This window comes from Dendrobates tinctorius, unplaced genomic scaffold (assembly GCF_039654945.1).
Source record: "Dendrobates tinctorius isolate UK_male_01 unplaced genomic scaffold, ASM3965494v1 ptg000057l, whole genome shotgun sequence".
NCBI classification, from domain to species: domain Eukaryota; kingdom Metazoa; phylum Chordata; class Amphibia; order Anura; family Dendrobatidae; genus Dendrobates; species Dendrobates tinctorius.
In genome coordinates, this window is record NW_027361725.1 from 31,447,925 (window position 1) to 31,466,060 (window position 18,136).

Here is an 18,136-nt window from a genome sequence, read left to right on the forward strand (position 1 = left end):
CTTGTCGCTGCCTTTTTTTAAACTTTGTCAGTAGTGCCTGTACTGGTGATTAGGCTTGGACTGGCCCACAGGGTAACAGGTGAATCCTCTGGTGGGCCCCTCAGCCCAATACATTTTATTTACTATGTACAGAAAATAAGAGCATCTCATTATTTATGTAACAAACTCCTTAGTTCATCATTATATATAGGTATACATGCATTTGTGAATAAAGGTAGTTTAATATTTGCATGTCGCTTAACAGTGGGCACCTAAAGTCGGAGTAACTGGTGGACCCCAATCCGACACTACTGGTGTTGATTTTCTTGTGCTTACATAGCGCAAACATATTTTACAGATACGTACAGAACTTGTCACCATTCACATCAGTCGCTGCTCTTCTGCTTTCCCTATTTTAGTTTTAGAGGATGCCAATTGACCATTATCCGATGTAGATGTTGGCTGAAAACCCAGGACCCCACACTGCTGACCACTGTGCCACCATGCAATGATACATCCAGTCTAGTTTTCACATTTCGGCCAAGGGAGAAGAATCAAAGGTGAAGCAAAAACCAAGAGTAAATAGTTTTGTTGTACATAAAGCGGCCGATAAATATGTAATGTAACTCATCGGTGCGGAGATTAAATGTAAAAATGCTTATTTACCAAGGAATAAACTGTCAATTTAACAACTTGTAAAGTGCTTTATCACAGCATGAAAGTGAAATCAATAGAAGATTGCCCGAGGAATATTATTGATGACCTTCACCCAACGAGCGGCTTTTATCACCTTGTATTTGAGGCCGATCATTTGGTTTCCTTTTTGAATTAATTAGTTTGCTTTGCTTGGCTGTAAATACAAAGCTCTGCTAATAGAAGACACTTGTCTCGGAGAAGCCAACAACATCCGTATTTCCTTTAGGATCAATCAGCCGTTAAATAACTCATTGAACTTTCTGTTTTTTCAACTAATTTATTTTTGGGAAGCGCAACGGGATTTCATTTCCCCTTCCCACTTTTCACCCTTCCCTTTAAAAAACAAATATGGGCTAAAACCTGACCCCCCCTTCACCAACAAAGAGTTAAAAGTTGGATTTATCTGCCTGTGATCTCCTTCCTTACACTATCCTCTGGGTCCTGGATCGGGGAAGGTTGCCGTTTCTGGAACATGTGTTTTCTGTAAGCTCCCTTACACATGTTGCTGCTTCGAATCCTTTGGTGAATTTTGCAGAACCTTAACAAGGTCTCCGCTAGGTCAAGGGGCTGGGAGGAACATGTCGCTCACTTTGGAGGACCCAATCTAAACCATCCCACTGAGTGTAGGCCTCTTTCAGCCCACTGATTAGATTAGCCTTACATTTGTCAGCTTCACTGATATGAATACTTAACCTTTAAACTCATGGAGTCTGAAACCTTGTTGCACCAAAGTTCACAACTACAAACTTTTGACTTTCTTGACTTTTTTTTTTCTCTTTTACTTTGGCTCATTTTTTTTTTAGTTTTACGTCCATTTTGTTCATTTTTCGTATATTTCACATCAGTATTTTTGAACAACACGACTAAAGATAATTAGAATTACGATGTTTGCAAATGATATATATAATTGTTTGTATTTGGTCTGGTAGGATGTGAAAGGGAATCTGTCACCAGGTTTTTACTACCTAGACTGAGAGCAGCATAGTGTCAGGGCAGAGACCCTGATTCCAGTAATGTATCACTTACAGGGCTGCTTAATGTATTTTTTTTTTTTAATAAAATCATTGTTTTATCAGCAGGAGATTATCACTAGGGGACTAGTTGTCTCGTGCTAGGTAGTCCCCCTGCTCTATGTAACCCCGCCCTCACCACGGATTGGCTGCCTTTTACCCTGTGTAGACCTAAAGCTGTCAATCAGTGGTGTTGGCGGGGTTATACAGAGCTCAGCATTCAGAGAACTGCTAGATCTGCAGCAGTAATTTTAAAACTCCTGCAGCCAGTTAAGTAAGTGACACATTGCTAGAAACCTGGTGACAGGTTCCCTTTAATTTTACTCCTCAAGACACCAAATTCAAACTGCTTTCTAGTATCCAAGCATGCTTGTGTACTAACTCAAGTGTCTTCAGCGTGCTCTAAAAGTATGTTCGAGTCCCTGCAGCTGCATGCTGACAGCCACAACACATGCAGGGATTGCTTAACAGATCGCAGCCGTAGTTTGTAATGCATCATGGTGCTGAATAGGGGGAGACACGCAATGTGTTTGGGCACCCACGATGAAGACAGGTTTACTGTCCCAAACATCATTGCACATTTCCAGGCAGCAAAGTCAAGATCCACAGGACTGAGGATGCTGTGGGCAATGTAGGGAATGTGAATCATGCCCAGGGGGAGAGGGAGAAGAGGGACAGATTGCAGGAACTGAGGATGGCTTGTCTGGAGGAGGGCACTAGTCCTGATTAATTTGCATATGAGGAGCGCCACTTTTTAAGCTGTTTTTTGTCCATGTACCATTGTATAGGACGTCAAGAACATTATTTAACTCAACGATTATGCTTTTCCAACATTATAGAGGTAGTGAAGAGGCATCGGGGAACCTAACAGGTTTCCTTTCTTATAACCATTTCTAATAAAACAAGCTAATTTCCCACATTTGTTAATATGTATCATCTGATGAAATGGTGGCCACAGTCTTGGAGTGTCACCGAATATGAATGTAAGACAATGAAACGCAATAATGCCGTGCATGTCATTCTTCCAAATCTGAAGTCCCCTGTACCTCTATCCTGACATCTAAATGTAGTAGATGATGGTGATGCTTGTTAAAGTGAAAGGAAAGTGCAATTTACTCAAGTGCTACATTTACAGTGACAGCCAGGCAAGTTGTAAAGTGATGTCCGTTAAATGAGGCAGAATAAGGCTCTCTGAGTAAGGAAACTGTGGCGAGATGTGCACATCTACTTCTTAATTGATTTAATGCTTCCAGATAGGGCCACTGTGCTTGTCTTACAATTAGGCAGAAAAAGCCAAACACTTCACTAATGTCAAGAAAAGATCCTCCAGAATTCCTCTATATAGAATAATGAGGTCACGGGATGTTAAAGAAATGGTCTAATTCCTAAAGCTCTTCCAGGGACATCCATCTGCTAAGAGAAATGGCCAGAGAGCCTTGTTTGGTGACGGTCGAATTAAGGAGGAGGGTTTAAGTAGGTGAAATTAAAGCTTATATTTATGTATCGTGCTTCCATCTTATTCCACAGCACTTTACAGACATCATCACTGTCCCCATTGGGGCTCACAATCTAAATTCCTTATCAGTATATCTTTGGGGTGTGAAAGGAAATCCTCAAGAACATACAAACTCCTTGCAGATGTTGTCCTTGGTGGAATTTGAACCTAGGACCCAAGAGCTGCAAAGCAACAATGCTAACCACTGAGCCACCATGTTGTCTTATATGTAGTACAGTGCTAACCACTGAGCCACTGTGCTGCCTTATATATAGTGCAGTGCTAACCACTGAGCCACCATTTTGTCCTATATATAGTACAGTGCTAACCACTGAGCCACCATGCTGCCCTATATATAGTACAGTGCCAACCACTGAGCTACTATGCTGCCCTATATATAGTACAGTGCTTACCACTGAGCCACTATGTTGTCCTATATATAGTACAGTGCTAACCACTGAGCCACTGTGCTGCCCTATAAATAGTACTGTGCTAACCACTGAGCTGTCCTATATATAGTACAGTGCTAACCACTGAGCCACTGTGCTGCCCTATAAATAGTACTGTGCTAACCACTGAGCCACTATGTTGTCCTATATATACTACTGTGCTAGCCAATGAGCCAATGTTTTGACCTATATATAGTACAGTGCTCACCACTGAGCCTCCGTGCTGCCCTATATATAGTCCAGTGCTAACCAGTGAGCCACTATGTTGTCCTATATATATTACCATGCTAACCACTGAGCCACCGTGCTGCCCTATATAGTACAGTGCTCACCAACTGAGCTACCGTGTTATCCTATATATAGTACAGTGCTAACCACTGAGCCACTGTGTTGTCCTATATATAGTACAGTGCTAACCCTGAGCCACTGTGCTGCCCTATATAGTACAGTGCTCACCACTGAGCCTCCGTGCTGTCCTATATATATTACCATGCTAACCACTGAGCCACCGTGCTGCCCTATATACAGTACAGTGCTAACCACTGAGCCACTGCTTTGACCTATATATATTACAGTGCTAATGACTGAGCTACCGTGTTATCCTATATATAGTACAGTGCTAACCACTGAGCCACTGTGCTGTCCAGAGAGATATCATACACAAATGCATATTGGTCTCTTATTCGGGAACCTAATGGTCCGGCTTAACTGACTAGTTTGGGTAGTAGACTTGCCTGTACGGATGCAGTAAGGTGAGTTCCCTGAGCCAATTGTGTAGCAAAGATGGTGCATCAGCCATGTAGGCTGTGGACTCTTCACTCAAGGGCTAGGAAACAAAAAAAAACCCTGTATATAAGTATTTTTCAGCATTTTTTTATTCATAAGGGAAACTCCAGAGAAAAAAATGAAATCAATTCTAAGGCCATGTGATCCCAGCAGCCTCTGCAGCCCCATATGACAGACAGGCTGTAACAATACAATGCTCTGGGGTTCCACAGCAATGGGCTGGAAGAATGGTGACTATAGTAGTCATTCCGAGCGCAGTGCTATGTGCAAAGGAAACTTACCATGTCAGAAGGATCACAGTGACAGTTCAATCTCTTAACAGCTAGCTGCCATTAGACTTAAAGTATAAACTTACTTACCAACAGCATGTGGTAGTATCCTTTTGTGGTCATATAGTTAATTCACTGTAGAATATGGTAATGGGAAAGTAAACTGTACTCGTATGCTTATATGCATTATATTTGCTCCTTTAAAGTGAAGTGATTATCATAAAATTTCATATTGTTTAAATCTTCATTTTGTTTTCAATGGATTTTTTTTATAATTTTTTAAACAATTTTTTTTTACATCTCACAATGTGTATTAAAAATACAAATCTTGTAATTTTTACATTGAAAACTGAAACTTTTTTAGACTTTAATTTGCTATTGTTTCAGGAAACACATATACAGTGGGGGAAATAAGTATTTGATGCACTGCTGATTTTGCAAGGTTTCCCACTTACAAAGAATGGAGAGGTCTGTAATTTTTATCGTAGGTACACTTCACCTATGAGAGACAGAATCTTAAAAATAGCAACCAAAACATTTTATTGTATGAATTTAGCATAAATTAATTAGCATTTTATTGCATGAAATAAGTATTTGATACAATTGAAAACAAAAACTTGATATTTGGTACAGAAACCTTTGTTTGCAGTTAGAGGTCAGACGTTTCCTGTAGTTCTTGACCAAGTTTGCACACACTGCAGCAGGGATTTTGGCCCACTCCTCCATACACATCTTCTCCAGATCTTTCAGATTCAGAGCTGCTGGGCAACATTGAGTTTCAGCTCCCTCCAAAGATTTTTCTTGGGTTCAGGTCTGGAGACTGGCTAAGCCACTCCAGGACCTTGAAATGCTTCTTTCGGAGTCACTACCTAGTTGCCCTGGCTGTGTGTTTCGGGTCATTGTCATGCTGGAAGACCCAGTCACGGCCCAGCTTCAATGCTCGTACTGAGGGAAGGAGGTTGTTGGCCAAAATCTCACATTACATGACCCCATCCATCCTCCCTTCAATACAATGCTGTACCTTTTGCAGAAAAGCACCCCCTATGTATGATGTTTCCCCCACCATGCTACATGATTGTGACAGTGTGCTTGGGGTTGAACTCCTCCTTCTTCTTCCTCCAAACACGTCTAGTGGAGTTGATACCAAAAAATTCTATTTTGCTCTCATCTGACCACATGACCTTCTCCTATGCCCCCTCTGGATCATTCAGATGGTCATCGGCGAACTTCAAACGGGCTTAGACATGTGTTGGCTTTAGGAGAAGGAACTAGCATGCCTTGCAGGATTTTAATCCATGATGGTGTAGTGTGTTTCTAACAGTAATGTTTGAGACTGTGGTCCCAACTCTCTTCAGGTCATTGACTAGGTCCTCACATGCATTTCTGGGCTGATTCCTGAATTTCTCAGAATCATCCTTACCCCATGAGGCAAAAGATTGCATGGAGCCTCAGAACAAGGAAGATTGATCGTCATCTTGTGTTTCTTCCATTTTCTAATAGTTGTTGCCTTCTCCCCAATCTGCTTGCCTATTGTCCTGTAGCCCATCCCAGCCTTGTGCAGGTGTACTGTTTTGTCCCTCGTGTCCTTAGACAGCTCTTTGGTCTTTGCCATGGTGGAGAGGTTGGAGTGTGATTAAGTGTGAGGATAGGTGTATTTTATACAGGTAATGAGTTGAAACAGGTGCAATTCATACAGGTAATGAGTGCAGAGTAGGAGGGCTTCTTAAAGAAAAATGAACAGGTCTGTGAGACCAAGAGTTCTTGCTGGTTGGTAGGTGATCAAATACGTCATACAATAAAATAAATTCAAGTTGTATCGATAAAATTTTACCATTACCATGAAGTACAATATGTCACAAGAAAACAGTCTCAGAATCAGTGGGATACGTTGAAGTGTTCCAGAGCTATAACCTCATAAAGTGACAGTGGTCAGAATTTTAAATATTGACCTGGTGATGAATGTAAAAACAGGCGTCGGGGTGAAGGGTTTAAGGACTGGATGATCAGAATGCAACATTTCATGGTTTGTATAGCCACCACAATGCCCAGTCTGACAACTGGTTTCCAGATCCCAGCTATATGGCCATCCAAAATTAGTCGTAAGGTTAACTTACAGGCCTCCTCTGGAAAGAAGTAGCCAAAGTATCAGAATGGAAGATTACATTTTTTTATTATACTTGTACATCAAAAGTTGATTTGCGTTCCTTGTGATGGATGGTATACATTTATAACTAAATTGTGAACTCTAACATTTTACAAAAGTGAATATAATATGTCCTAAATTGAGGGATGATAAATTAGGGAAAATAATATGACAATTGTTTAGAAAAACTTGATCAAACTAAGGCAGATGAGCTCTATCAACAGTATCAAATTCTGGGTGAGAAGAATGAAGGAATTACTGAGACTTTGCATTGCAAAATGCCTTTGGTAGAAATTCTGTAGAGTACTTACTTTGTCCAGGACAGAGGGGTTGGGATTAGTCAAATAGTGCTTGAAAGACAAATAGCATTGACCACAAATCCTTTCTTTGAACAATATCTCCAGTCTTCCTCTTTGAATCCGTCTTAATATAGGAAACCCTGCAGACTTGAGAGATTCACATACCTGTCATTATTTAGTCCGAGGATGGGATGCTCATTCATCATTTTCCAGGTTGGCAATTTACTTTTCAACTAATGTTGTGGACGTCTTTTACAGTCACTCTTGATTTTGCCTTTTTAATTGTTTTTTTCAAGGGAAACTATCGTCAGAAAATGACATATTCTTTAAACAAGGTGTTTGTGTTAATTTTTTAATCATTTTTTTTATTTATTTTTTCTTTATCACAATCTGTATAAAAATAAGAAATAGAAATCTTGCAATGTTCGCATTGGTCACTGGTGCATTTTTAGTCTTTAATTTCCTGTTGTTTCAGGAAAAAACATATGTATATAAGCAAAATGGTTAGACCCTGACCCTATATTTTCTATTGAAGTGTATAATGAGAGTGTGCAAAGGTCATCGAAAAGGAAAGAGAGCAGCATCAGCTGTGACATTGCTTAGAGCTCACTAGGTTTAGTGGATTCTCTAAGCCCAAGGTCCGAGTGGGCACATGTAGGTTGGTGCTGCAGATGGGTGAGGCACACAGATAGAAGACAGGAGACCATTAGCAGACATACTGTAAGCCACAGGCAGACAGGAGATGGCCTGAAGACCACAGACAGATAGCAGTGGTACTGGAAGCCGCAGGTGGCCAGGAGACGTCCTGGAAGCTGCAGGTGGATATCTAGCAGAAGTCCCTGAAAATCGGGAATAAGCAGCAGAAGTACTGGAAGCCAGAGGCAGATAGGAGATTTCTGGGAGACCGCAGACAGGTAGAAGAGTTCCTGTAAGATCAGAAACAAATAGTAGCCAGAGGTACTGGAAGCCGCAGACCCACAGATGTCTTGAAGACCACAGACACGTAGTAGAAACACTGAAGTGTTAATATCAAGACACAGGTGTTTGTCTTGGTAGGCCTTATATAGGTCCAGGCAAATAATCACGAGGGCAACTTACAAAGCCCACTGTGGATCACAACAGAGTTTAGCAGAGCCAGGAACTGGACAGGTGTGTAACAGACATTGTCTATTGAGATTGGTGAAACTTGTCATTGTAATCCTGGCTTTGATAATATGGAGCCTTGCTGTCAACTTCAGGTCAGGAAATATGAGTCTAAAAAAGCAATAGTGGCCTGTGTAAAAATTAGTCATTTTTATTTTTAATAAAGATCTTGATTTGAGGGGAAAAAGCTGAATATTTTTTTTAAAATACATATAACACAAAAACCCCTATTAAAACTTTAGGTCATTTTCCTATGATAGCTTCCCTTTAAAAAAAATTGTTTTAACTTTCTGGTGGCACTCTATGTTAGTGCAGATTACCGAATCGGCACTGTGTACAATGAAAACAATGTCTCAGTTTCACTGAATTCCCAATGCCAATGGGTGCTTACGGTATATGACTGTGATCACTTCCCGACTGGATTCTCATCTGCTTTTCTCAATATGGCATTAAGTGAATCGGATGAGAATCTTGCCTGTATGTAAACGTACTTGGGCGATGCAAATCACAGGGTATCCACGACCGTGTACACTGCAGAAAGTTATCTGAAGCCCGGAAAACCCCTGTAACATACTTTTTATATGAATATATTGTTGGGAAAGTACGTACGCGTTCATTTTATAATAACAGAAGCCTCAAACACCTCATGTAGCCTATTCCCAGGAGATTCTCTTTTATGCTGCGCTCTGCCTTCTGTGGATGCCGCTCGGAAGGGAAGTCTTGGGGGACAGCACAGTGTGCTGCTTCAACTGTTTTCACTGGCTTTACAAAACCACGGCATATGTTGACTGTAAAAGGTGTTGCAAAGGGTAAAGAAAAATATCCAAGCACTTGTCTTTATGATGAATGACATTCTTGTATCATGAGCAAATGTTACTATATCACCAAGTAGCAAGCAAAGCTTATCAGGTAGTGGCGAGGTCCTGCGGTGATGACATCTTCACACTCAATATTTTTATGTATTTACCAAGGTCTTTCTAAATAAGAACATCCTTATCTAGGACGTTCAGCTTGCAGTTATTACCAGTAATAGTCTGTAGTGTGGGTAATGACATGTCTCAGACACAATAAAACTCAGGCTTTTCCATTATAGGCATAGCTGTGCTTTGTCGTTCGACTTTTTTTTTTAGTTACTAGTAGTAGGGAACGTTCAGCATCTTGAGATTTTCATAACTTCTGATGTGGACCGTAGCTTTGTTCTCGAGCTTTTGTAAGAATTTTTGCTCCGATGCTGCAACTGTAACTTAGCCAATTTGAGCAGAATCTAAGTACCGTAATTGTATCCCTTGTTTTCAGCAATCTATGGCATTATAAGCACTCAGATTTCCACCAGATGATTGTACTGATTAGGGGGCTACAACTGTTCAAAAATATTCAAAAATGTATTTACCTGTCCCCAAGTGTTTTTTAATATGTTATTAAATGTCTCCATGACATAATTAGCTGATATTTGTTGATTAGCTACTTTAAATAGGATCTATCATTTATTTTGGTTAACTTATTGTTACATACCTGTCCCAGGTATCTCGGTCTCCGCTCCCTTCTCTTGGGTCCTCTGTCCTCTATTGTGCTCCATGTTGGGTTTTGCAGGTTGTCTGGCATGGCTGTATTACATTACCTCCCTAGACTTATTGATGGTCTATTGACAGGCACATCTGTCTTCAGTTTCAAGACTCTTATGTGGTGAACTCCACCTCCTATGCACACCATGCTAACCTTCTTCTTTCCATGCTGACTTCATTGTTTCCATCCCGCTGCTTCCAAGATTTTTGAGTGTATCATGTTTTCACTCTCCACATACCATTCTGCCAACTGTACTCATGCCCGGAGATGGTGTACCCAACCGCATCTGGGGCTTAGTGGGTCCACTTCATATAGTGTGAAAACATAAAATATATGATCTCTGCATTGCATTACTGATCTAGAAAATAGGAAAAATTGAGAATACTTTGGTGCATAAATTGGCCAATTCATGTGTGCCCAGCAGCTACGATAAGGCAAGTCTCTTTGCTGGAAACCTAATGTGAATCCTCTCCTAGGCAAAAGCCTACATTTATATGGGTAGATACTGTAAGTTCATGCTATGATTAAAACCGCCATAGGCAGATGGTTGGTATGCTCAGTCAGAGTGTCTATGTATACAAATATCAAAGACTGACCGCCACTTCCAAACAGAAAACAGGTGTGTACAGGTGCAAACTAAGAATAGATATCTCCATATATGAATTGCCAATTTATGTGGTAAGCATTCTCAATTTTTCCTATTTTCTAGAGCAATAATCCAATTCAGATATCATACACTTCATGTTTGCATGTTATAGCGCTGCAGAGTGCAACTTTATTTGTTGGTTATATCTGTAGATGGTTCTCTTGGTTGGCACCTGTACACACTTGTTTTCTGTTAGGAAGTGACCGTCAGTCTTTAGTAATTCACTTCTCATAGTAAATATGGCTGACTACATTTCAAACCACAAAGGTGTGCAATCTCCGAGAGCTGCTACTGCGCAGGCTCGGCGGCGCCATCTTGGAAGAGGATTTTTTTTCCTTCCCTAGCAAGATGGCGCCGGTGGCGCATACGCAATAGCAGCTATTGGATCACCCCTTTATACACCAACAGCTCCTACTGCGCCGGTGCGGCTTGCACCATTTGCAAATGAATTTTCTTTTTTAAATATCAAGATAACCTCAACCATAATAATTATATACACATTACGCTTGTGATTATGCTGCAGTGCAGAAGGGGATTTTTTTTTTTTTTAGTATGTACAGTATGTATAATATTCATTATATAAACTAGGGGACAGGTCACTGAGGACCTGTCAGAAGCCATACTGGTGAACCACATGAAGACCCCCCCACAGGCTGCCCTGGAGCACAAGCATATTATTAACTCAAAAGTGAAAATACAGATTAAACAACAACCACAAGACGGATTTCATTACCATGTATCATTTTAATCAGCACCGACCTGACAGTGTCTGTAGGTTAGGCCTTTTTCACACTTCAGGTATTTGTTGTCAGTCAAAATCCGCCAGAGTGTGGAAAAACGGATCCATTTCCGTTGTTGGACAAACGCATGTCACCGGATCCGTTTCTTGGACGGATCTGCTTCAGCCGAAATTTAAAGCAACACGAGAGAGAGATTTAACGCCGCTTCCAGAACGCTCTTGAGGGTTAAAAAGCTTGTCAGAGCAAATCTTCTGGGCATGCGCACTTGAAAAAAGCAGTCCACCGCTACAAAAAAAGTTTTATATAGTCCGTCTGCTCTGCCCAGGAGATGCTACAATTCGAACGGATCCGTCAAAAACCGGATGCAACGGACGACCATCAGTCATATTCCGCCGCTAATGCAATTCTATGGGGGAAAAAAACGGATCTGCCGAAAAAGGGGCGGATCCGTTTTTTTCAAAAACTGGCGGATTTTGACTGACGTCAAAAAACTGAAGTGTGAAATAGGCCTTACTGAGCACAATCCTGCTGACAGGTTCCCTTTACATTTTCTTGCCGATTTTAAATAACCTTAATAACAATAACCTTACTTCTACTTATTGAGATTGTAATTAATATATTTAACAATTCATGATACCATCTCAAGTGTGGCTGTATCTACTCACAGAAGTTTAAATGTATTTGCAAGGAAGTGGGAAATTTGGTGCCATAAACCTCTTTCAAAAGGTGCCTGTCAGGAAATTGATGTTGCCCTGTGTGCATAAAGAAGTGAATTGTCAATCAAGCCAAATCAGTGGGAGGGAAATCATTTGGGAGCCACCCCTGAGGAGCACATAGAATAGGATAATTAGGGAAAAGTATAAAATATTGTAAATTACCATTTTGTCTCCAGGTGGTAGCCAGTAATATAGTAGCATAGTTATTAAGGTTGAAGGAAGACTTTAAGTCCATCTAGTTGAACCCATATCCTATCCTAACTTGCCCTAACAGGTTGATCCAGAGAAAGGCAAAAAAACCCCATGTGGCAAACAGTAAGCTTCACATTGGGGAAAAAAATTCCTTCCCGACTCCACATACGGCAATCAGACTAGCTCCCTGGATCAACGCAATATTAAGGAAACTAGTGGATATACCCTGTAATATTATACTTTACAAGAAAGGCATCCAGTCCCTTCTTAAATTTTAGTAGGGAATCACTCATTACATCATATGGCAGAGAGTTCCATAATCTCACTGCTCTTACAGTAAAGAATCCGCGTCTGTGAGTATGCTTAAACCTTCTTTCCTCCACACGTAGAGGATGCCTCCTTGTCCCCATCACAGGTCTAAGAGTAAAAAGATCATTAGAAAGGTCTTGGTACTGTCCCCGCATATATTTATACATTGTAATAAGATCACCCCTAAGCCTTTGAAAGTGTAATAACCTGTCTTGGTACTGCAGACCCCCTAGTTCCCTAATAACCTTGGTCGCTCTTCTCTGCACCCGCTCCAGTTCAGTTATGTCTTTCTTATACACCGGAGACCAGAACTGTACACAGTATTCTAAGTGTGGTCGCACTAGTGACTTATATAGAGGTAAAATTATGTTCTCCTCCTGAGCATCTATGCCTCTTTTAATGCATCCCATTATTTTAATTGCCTTTGCAGCAGCTGCCTGACACTGGCCACTAAGGCTGTGTGCACACGCTGCGGAATGCTCTGCGGATTTGTCCGCGCGGATTCAGTAAAATCCGCAGGTCAGAAGACCTGCGGATTAGCCTGCGGATTGGCCTGCGGTTTATCACCTCTACAATGGAGGAGATGGTAAACCGCAGCGGAATCCGCAGAAAGAATTGACATGTCATTTCTTTCTGCGGATTGAAAACCGCAGCAAAACCTCGCGGAAAAATCTGCACCGTCTACACTGCGGTTTTCGTTTTCCATAGGTTATAATGCTACTGTACACAGGGCCAAAACCGCTGCGGATCCGCAGTGTGTGCACAGACCCTAAATGTGAGTTTGTCGTCCACCTATACACCCAGGCCTTTTTCAGTGACTGTTTTGCCCAGTGTTTTCCAATTAGTAGTCTGTGGATAAATACATTCTGACAACATATGGACCACCAGGTAGCAAATCTCTGTAGCAGGAACATTTTAGTAAAATGGTAAAAACATTATATTGTGAGACATAGAATAAAAATGGACCGGAGTCCTATTTGCTTTTGGCTACTGATTATATGCTTTTTATACTTTCTGAAAATGTTTTTAGAAAATAAAAAAGGCTAATTTATGTAGAGACATTATTTATGAGGACAAAGTGTATTGTGTTTGTTTTAAAACCAGGCATAATGTTACTGTCTTAGAACTCATTATGTTCCATCTTTGTACTTGTCATTTTACTATACCATTTCCTTACCATATATAACGGATATGACTCACATTATGTCGAAAACACTTTCTAACACTCACTCTGTTTCATATCCACCATACTGTGCTAATGTTTCCTTCAAATCTGCTTGCAAAAAAGTCTGTGTTGGTATGGGGTCATCGTTTGTTTTATATTTTTTTCTGTTCTTTTTATTTTTATTTCTTAAAGCGATAATATATACGATACTTTTTATAATGTGGTAGATGCAGCAGACTGTCAGCGGTCCCATATAATGAGCTACTAAGCAAAGTGCAGCAGAATTCTGTTGCAAAAAGTGAAGTTTATGATTTATTAAGTTCCCAACTGGGGTACATTTCTTACGCTGGTGCACGTGGGGATAAAATTAATTGAGCCTCTTAACGAATTCGGCACATCTTGCTACAACACACCCCTCAGACTGGCGTGCAATATGCCAGTCTCGATGAATAAGGGCTTTGGTGGGGTTTTTTTTGCCTATTTGACTGGGTCATCTGCAGTCACCTAATTCTTCCACAGATATTCCACAGACTGCTCTGTGTGACCTTCCCCCTCAATAGCATTAATGAAATGGTGTTGGAGTCTGCCCAGCAATATTATTGCAAGAACAGTGTTCATTGGGCATCATTCTCAGATGCAAAGGTGGTATCAGTTTTTCTTGCATGTGGAGAGGAAAAAAAATTAGTTTTTCACCTTCTCCGTTCTGTCAGTCCATGAAAATCGGACCACACTTGGATGTCAGAGCAGTCGTTGACCGCTTTTGCAAATGATTCAGCTGCTCTACATCAACAGAGCAGCTTTCCTTCATTGACATGGCATCACCGCCGATGTCATGCTGATTAACATTTGGCTCCCTGCAGTGAGGCAGCGGGGAACCAGCTGTCAATCAGCATCACATAGACAGTCACATCCCATCAGTGGAGCAGAGCGGAAGAGAAGACGCTGCTCTGTTGATGTGACATCAGGGGAAGCCAGTGAATCACTGGCAGGAGTGGTCTGTGGCTGTTCTATGCCGACAGAGATTGGCACTGGGCAGAACAGGTGGGTAGCAACTACCTGCGTGTTAGATCTTGGGTGCATAAAAAAATTAGTGCTGGATAACCTTTCAATCCCCTTTTAAGGTACATATAGCTTTTTTTTCGCTTTTTGCTTTTTTTTTTACTTTTTATATGTACTCTGAGCACTGCTGTAAACAAGCACTACTTCTTGCTCTTGCTTTTCTGAAGTTTCAAGCCTTGTGATTACTCTAGTTTTGCTATGTTGTGACAGTGAAGCCTGTCAGCCCTATACACTCCTCTACTAAGAATGCCTGGACCCAGAGGCGTATCTAGGCTTTCTGGCACCCGGGGCAAGAATTTGGTTCGGCGCCCACCCCAAGTACATATGCGACTTGCACAGTTAGTCATGTACCCACGAGCTGCTCTCCCTAATGCTCTCAATGTTCAGTAAAAAACTGAAAGCAGGAAGAGAAGCTTGTTGTCACAGGACCATAACTATGAAAATCGCATATGAGTGAAGTGTCCATGTGATGAGTACTGGAACCTGCAGAGCTGAATCCTGACATTGCAGCTTCTGAATTCTCACAACGAATGCACTGGACACTTTTAGGATTCTCCCTTGCCGATATACAGTCATGTCAACACAAGTATGTGATTTGTATACTTCTGGCCACATTCCAACTAGACGTGCCCGGCCTCGCTCCGTTCACTTTCATTGAGTGAGGCCACACACGTCTAGTCAGCATGTGACCGCATGTATGTATATTACCAGCACGAGAGAATCCTGACAGCATTCAGTGAGCACTGTGAGAACTCAGAAGTCTGCAGTCACATAGAATGTCTGCAGACCCAGCACAGACCTGGAGAACCCCTGTAATGCTCCTAACAAATAAAAACATGAGAATTAGTCAATATCACAAATAATATTTACATCCAGGTATCTTATAGATGATGTCATCTCTGGAGTCGTTCTCCTTTTCTTCTTCTTGTCCAGACCCCATGATGAGTTTTCTCATCCACAGCTGTCTCTGCAGACTTCCATCTTCTCCGGTCTTCTGCAGCAAATCCCCACACGATGCCCTTAAAGATAGAAGTGTCATTATAATGCCCCTAAATAAAAATGTCTGCAATATACTGTCTCCTCACACTATTCCCCTCCCTCCTCATACTGTCTCCTCATATATTTACCCCCTCACTCTCTATACTGTCTGCTCACACATATCCCCGACTCCCCATACTGTGTCCACATGCATTCACCCGTTCGCACCCCTTACTGTCTGCACCCATCCCCCATACTGTTTCCTCATACATGCCCTCATACATACTCTTCATTTTGTGTCCTCAAATCTCCCCACATACATTAAATACCATCCACACTCCAAATTCCCCCATCCCCAATCCCCCACACACATTAAGTACCCCCCATTCCCACTCAATAACCCCTCGTCCCTACTCCCAAATCCCCCCACACATTATGTACCCCCACTCCAAATCCCCCCACACATTATGTACCCCCACTCCAAATCCCCCCACACATTATGTACCCCCACTCCAAATCCCCCCACACATTATGTACCCCCACTCCAAATCCCCCCACACATTATGTACCCCCACTCCAAATCCCCCCACACATTATGTACCCCACTCCAAATCCCCCCACACATTATGTACCCCCACTCCAAATCCCCCCACACATTATGTACCCCCACTCCAAATCCCCCCACACATTATGTACCCCCACTCCAAATCCCCCCACACATTATGTACCCCCACTCCAAATCCCCCCCACACATTATGTACCCCACTCCAAATCCCCCCCACACATTATGTACCCCCACTCCAAATCCCCCCCACACATTAACCCCCATCCCCACTCATTAACCCCTCCACACATTAACCCCCATCTCCACTCATTAATCCCCCATCTCCACTCATTAACCCCCATCTCCACTCATTAACCCCCATCTCCACTCATTAACCCCAATCCCCACATTAACCCCCCACATTAATCCCATCTCCACTCATTAACCCCCATCTCCACACATTAACCGCCATCTCCACACATTAACCCCCATCCCCACATTAATCCCATCTCCACTCATTAACCCCCACACATTAACCCCCATCTCCACTCATTAACCCCCCCACTCATTAACCCCCATCCCCACATTAATCCCATCTCCACTCATTAACCCCCGCACATTAATCCCCATCTCCACTCATTAACCCCCATCTCCACTCATTAACCCCCACCCCCACATTAACCCCCTCTCCACTCATTAACCCCCACCCCCACATTAACCCCCCTCTCCACTCATTAACCCCCATCTCCACTCATTAACCCCCACATTAACCTCCCTCTCCACTCATTAACCCCCATCTCCACTCATTAACCCCTACCCCCACATTAACCCCCCTCTCCACTCATTAACCCCCATCCCCATCTTCGGTGGTTCTTCAGCTCCACAGAGGAGCACACTTACCACCAGCGTTCGCTCTGGGCGCCGGGAGTGACGTCAGCAGCGTGATCACATGACCGGATTACGCTGCTGACGTCGCTCTGACCCGGCGGTCAGAGCTTCAATTGTAGTGGCGTCTATAGACGCCAAGAACAATTGCTTCCTGGGAGTCGGCGCGGCCTCCTTCTCTGCGCCGGCTGTCACAGCTTGACAGCTGACACAGAGAACCACCGACTCCCAGGACTGGTAGCGGCAGAAGACAGCCGCCGCGGGGGGGGGATACTGGCATACTGTGGACTGCTGCATTAGGCGGCCGGGCGGCTCGACTGCACCCCCCTGCTGCCTGCGCCCGGGGCAACTGCCCCGGCTGCCCCCCCTGGATACGCCACTGCCTGGACCAGCACGCTGAGAATGGTACCACACATGCAGTGTAGCAGAGAGACCCCTAAATGGTACCCCACTAGCATTAGCTAGCATCCTAAAATAATAGAAGACCTCTGTGGACACTATAACGTTTTAAAGATATTCCAGTTTGAAAATATCAACATTCAACAATTGTAAAATGTGGCGAGAAAGCAAAATTACATGGGCAACGCCTTTTACCTCTATCTGACATGTGATGTACAAGTAAGCCACAGGTCAGGGGTCCGTGTATTGAGAGGCCACAGAAGCTAATCCTATTCCACACACAGCAGATGCCAGCCCCTCTGACAGCAGTGATTGGAGCTCACGCGGATCGCTCCTGTTCAACCCCATAAATCCTGTTTTCAATCTCTGAACCAAGTGTCATACTACTTTGTGTGCCAGTCGCCACTTTCCCTCCCCTGCAATGCCATCATGGGTTACCAATAGATTGTTATGGCCACGGAAGGCCTGCTGAAGACCATTATGGCTGCCATCTTTCTATTTTTGTGAAGACCAGCCCGGGCTTGATAGAAGACCATTCATTTTCCCTATATATTTGGCAATATAAGTCCGTTTTATTTAAATTTATTTAAAAATTTGCAAAATAAATGATTATTTTAAAAAAAAATTTCAACTCACCATACATATCCCAGTTAAAAAAAATAAAAATTAAA

The 18,136-nt window shown here is 42.4% G+C and overlaps 1 protein-coding gene across 12 annotated transcripts in view; it reads left to right on the forward strand.

The window, feature by feature from the left end:
- The window catches only part of CDIN1 (CDAN1 interacting nuclease 1), a 481,777-nt gene that overhangs the window by 438,740 nt on the left and 24,901 nt on the right, over positions 1-18,136 (forward strand). Inside the window, exon 12 of one of the 12 annotated variants that reach the window (XM_073577875.1) lies at positions 7,261-7,339. The exons of the other annotated variants lie outside the window; for them this stretch is intronic. Within the exon in view, the coding sequence (XP_073433976.1) occupies positions 7,261-7,339 (79 nt within the window). The remainder of the gene's footprint in view (positions 1-7,260; positions 7,340-18,136) is intronic. 12 annotated transcript variants of the gene reach the window in all.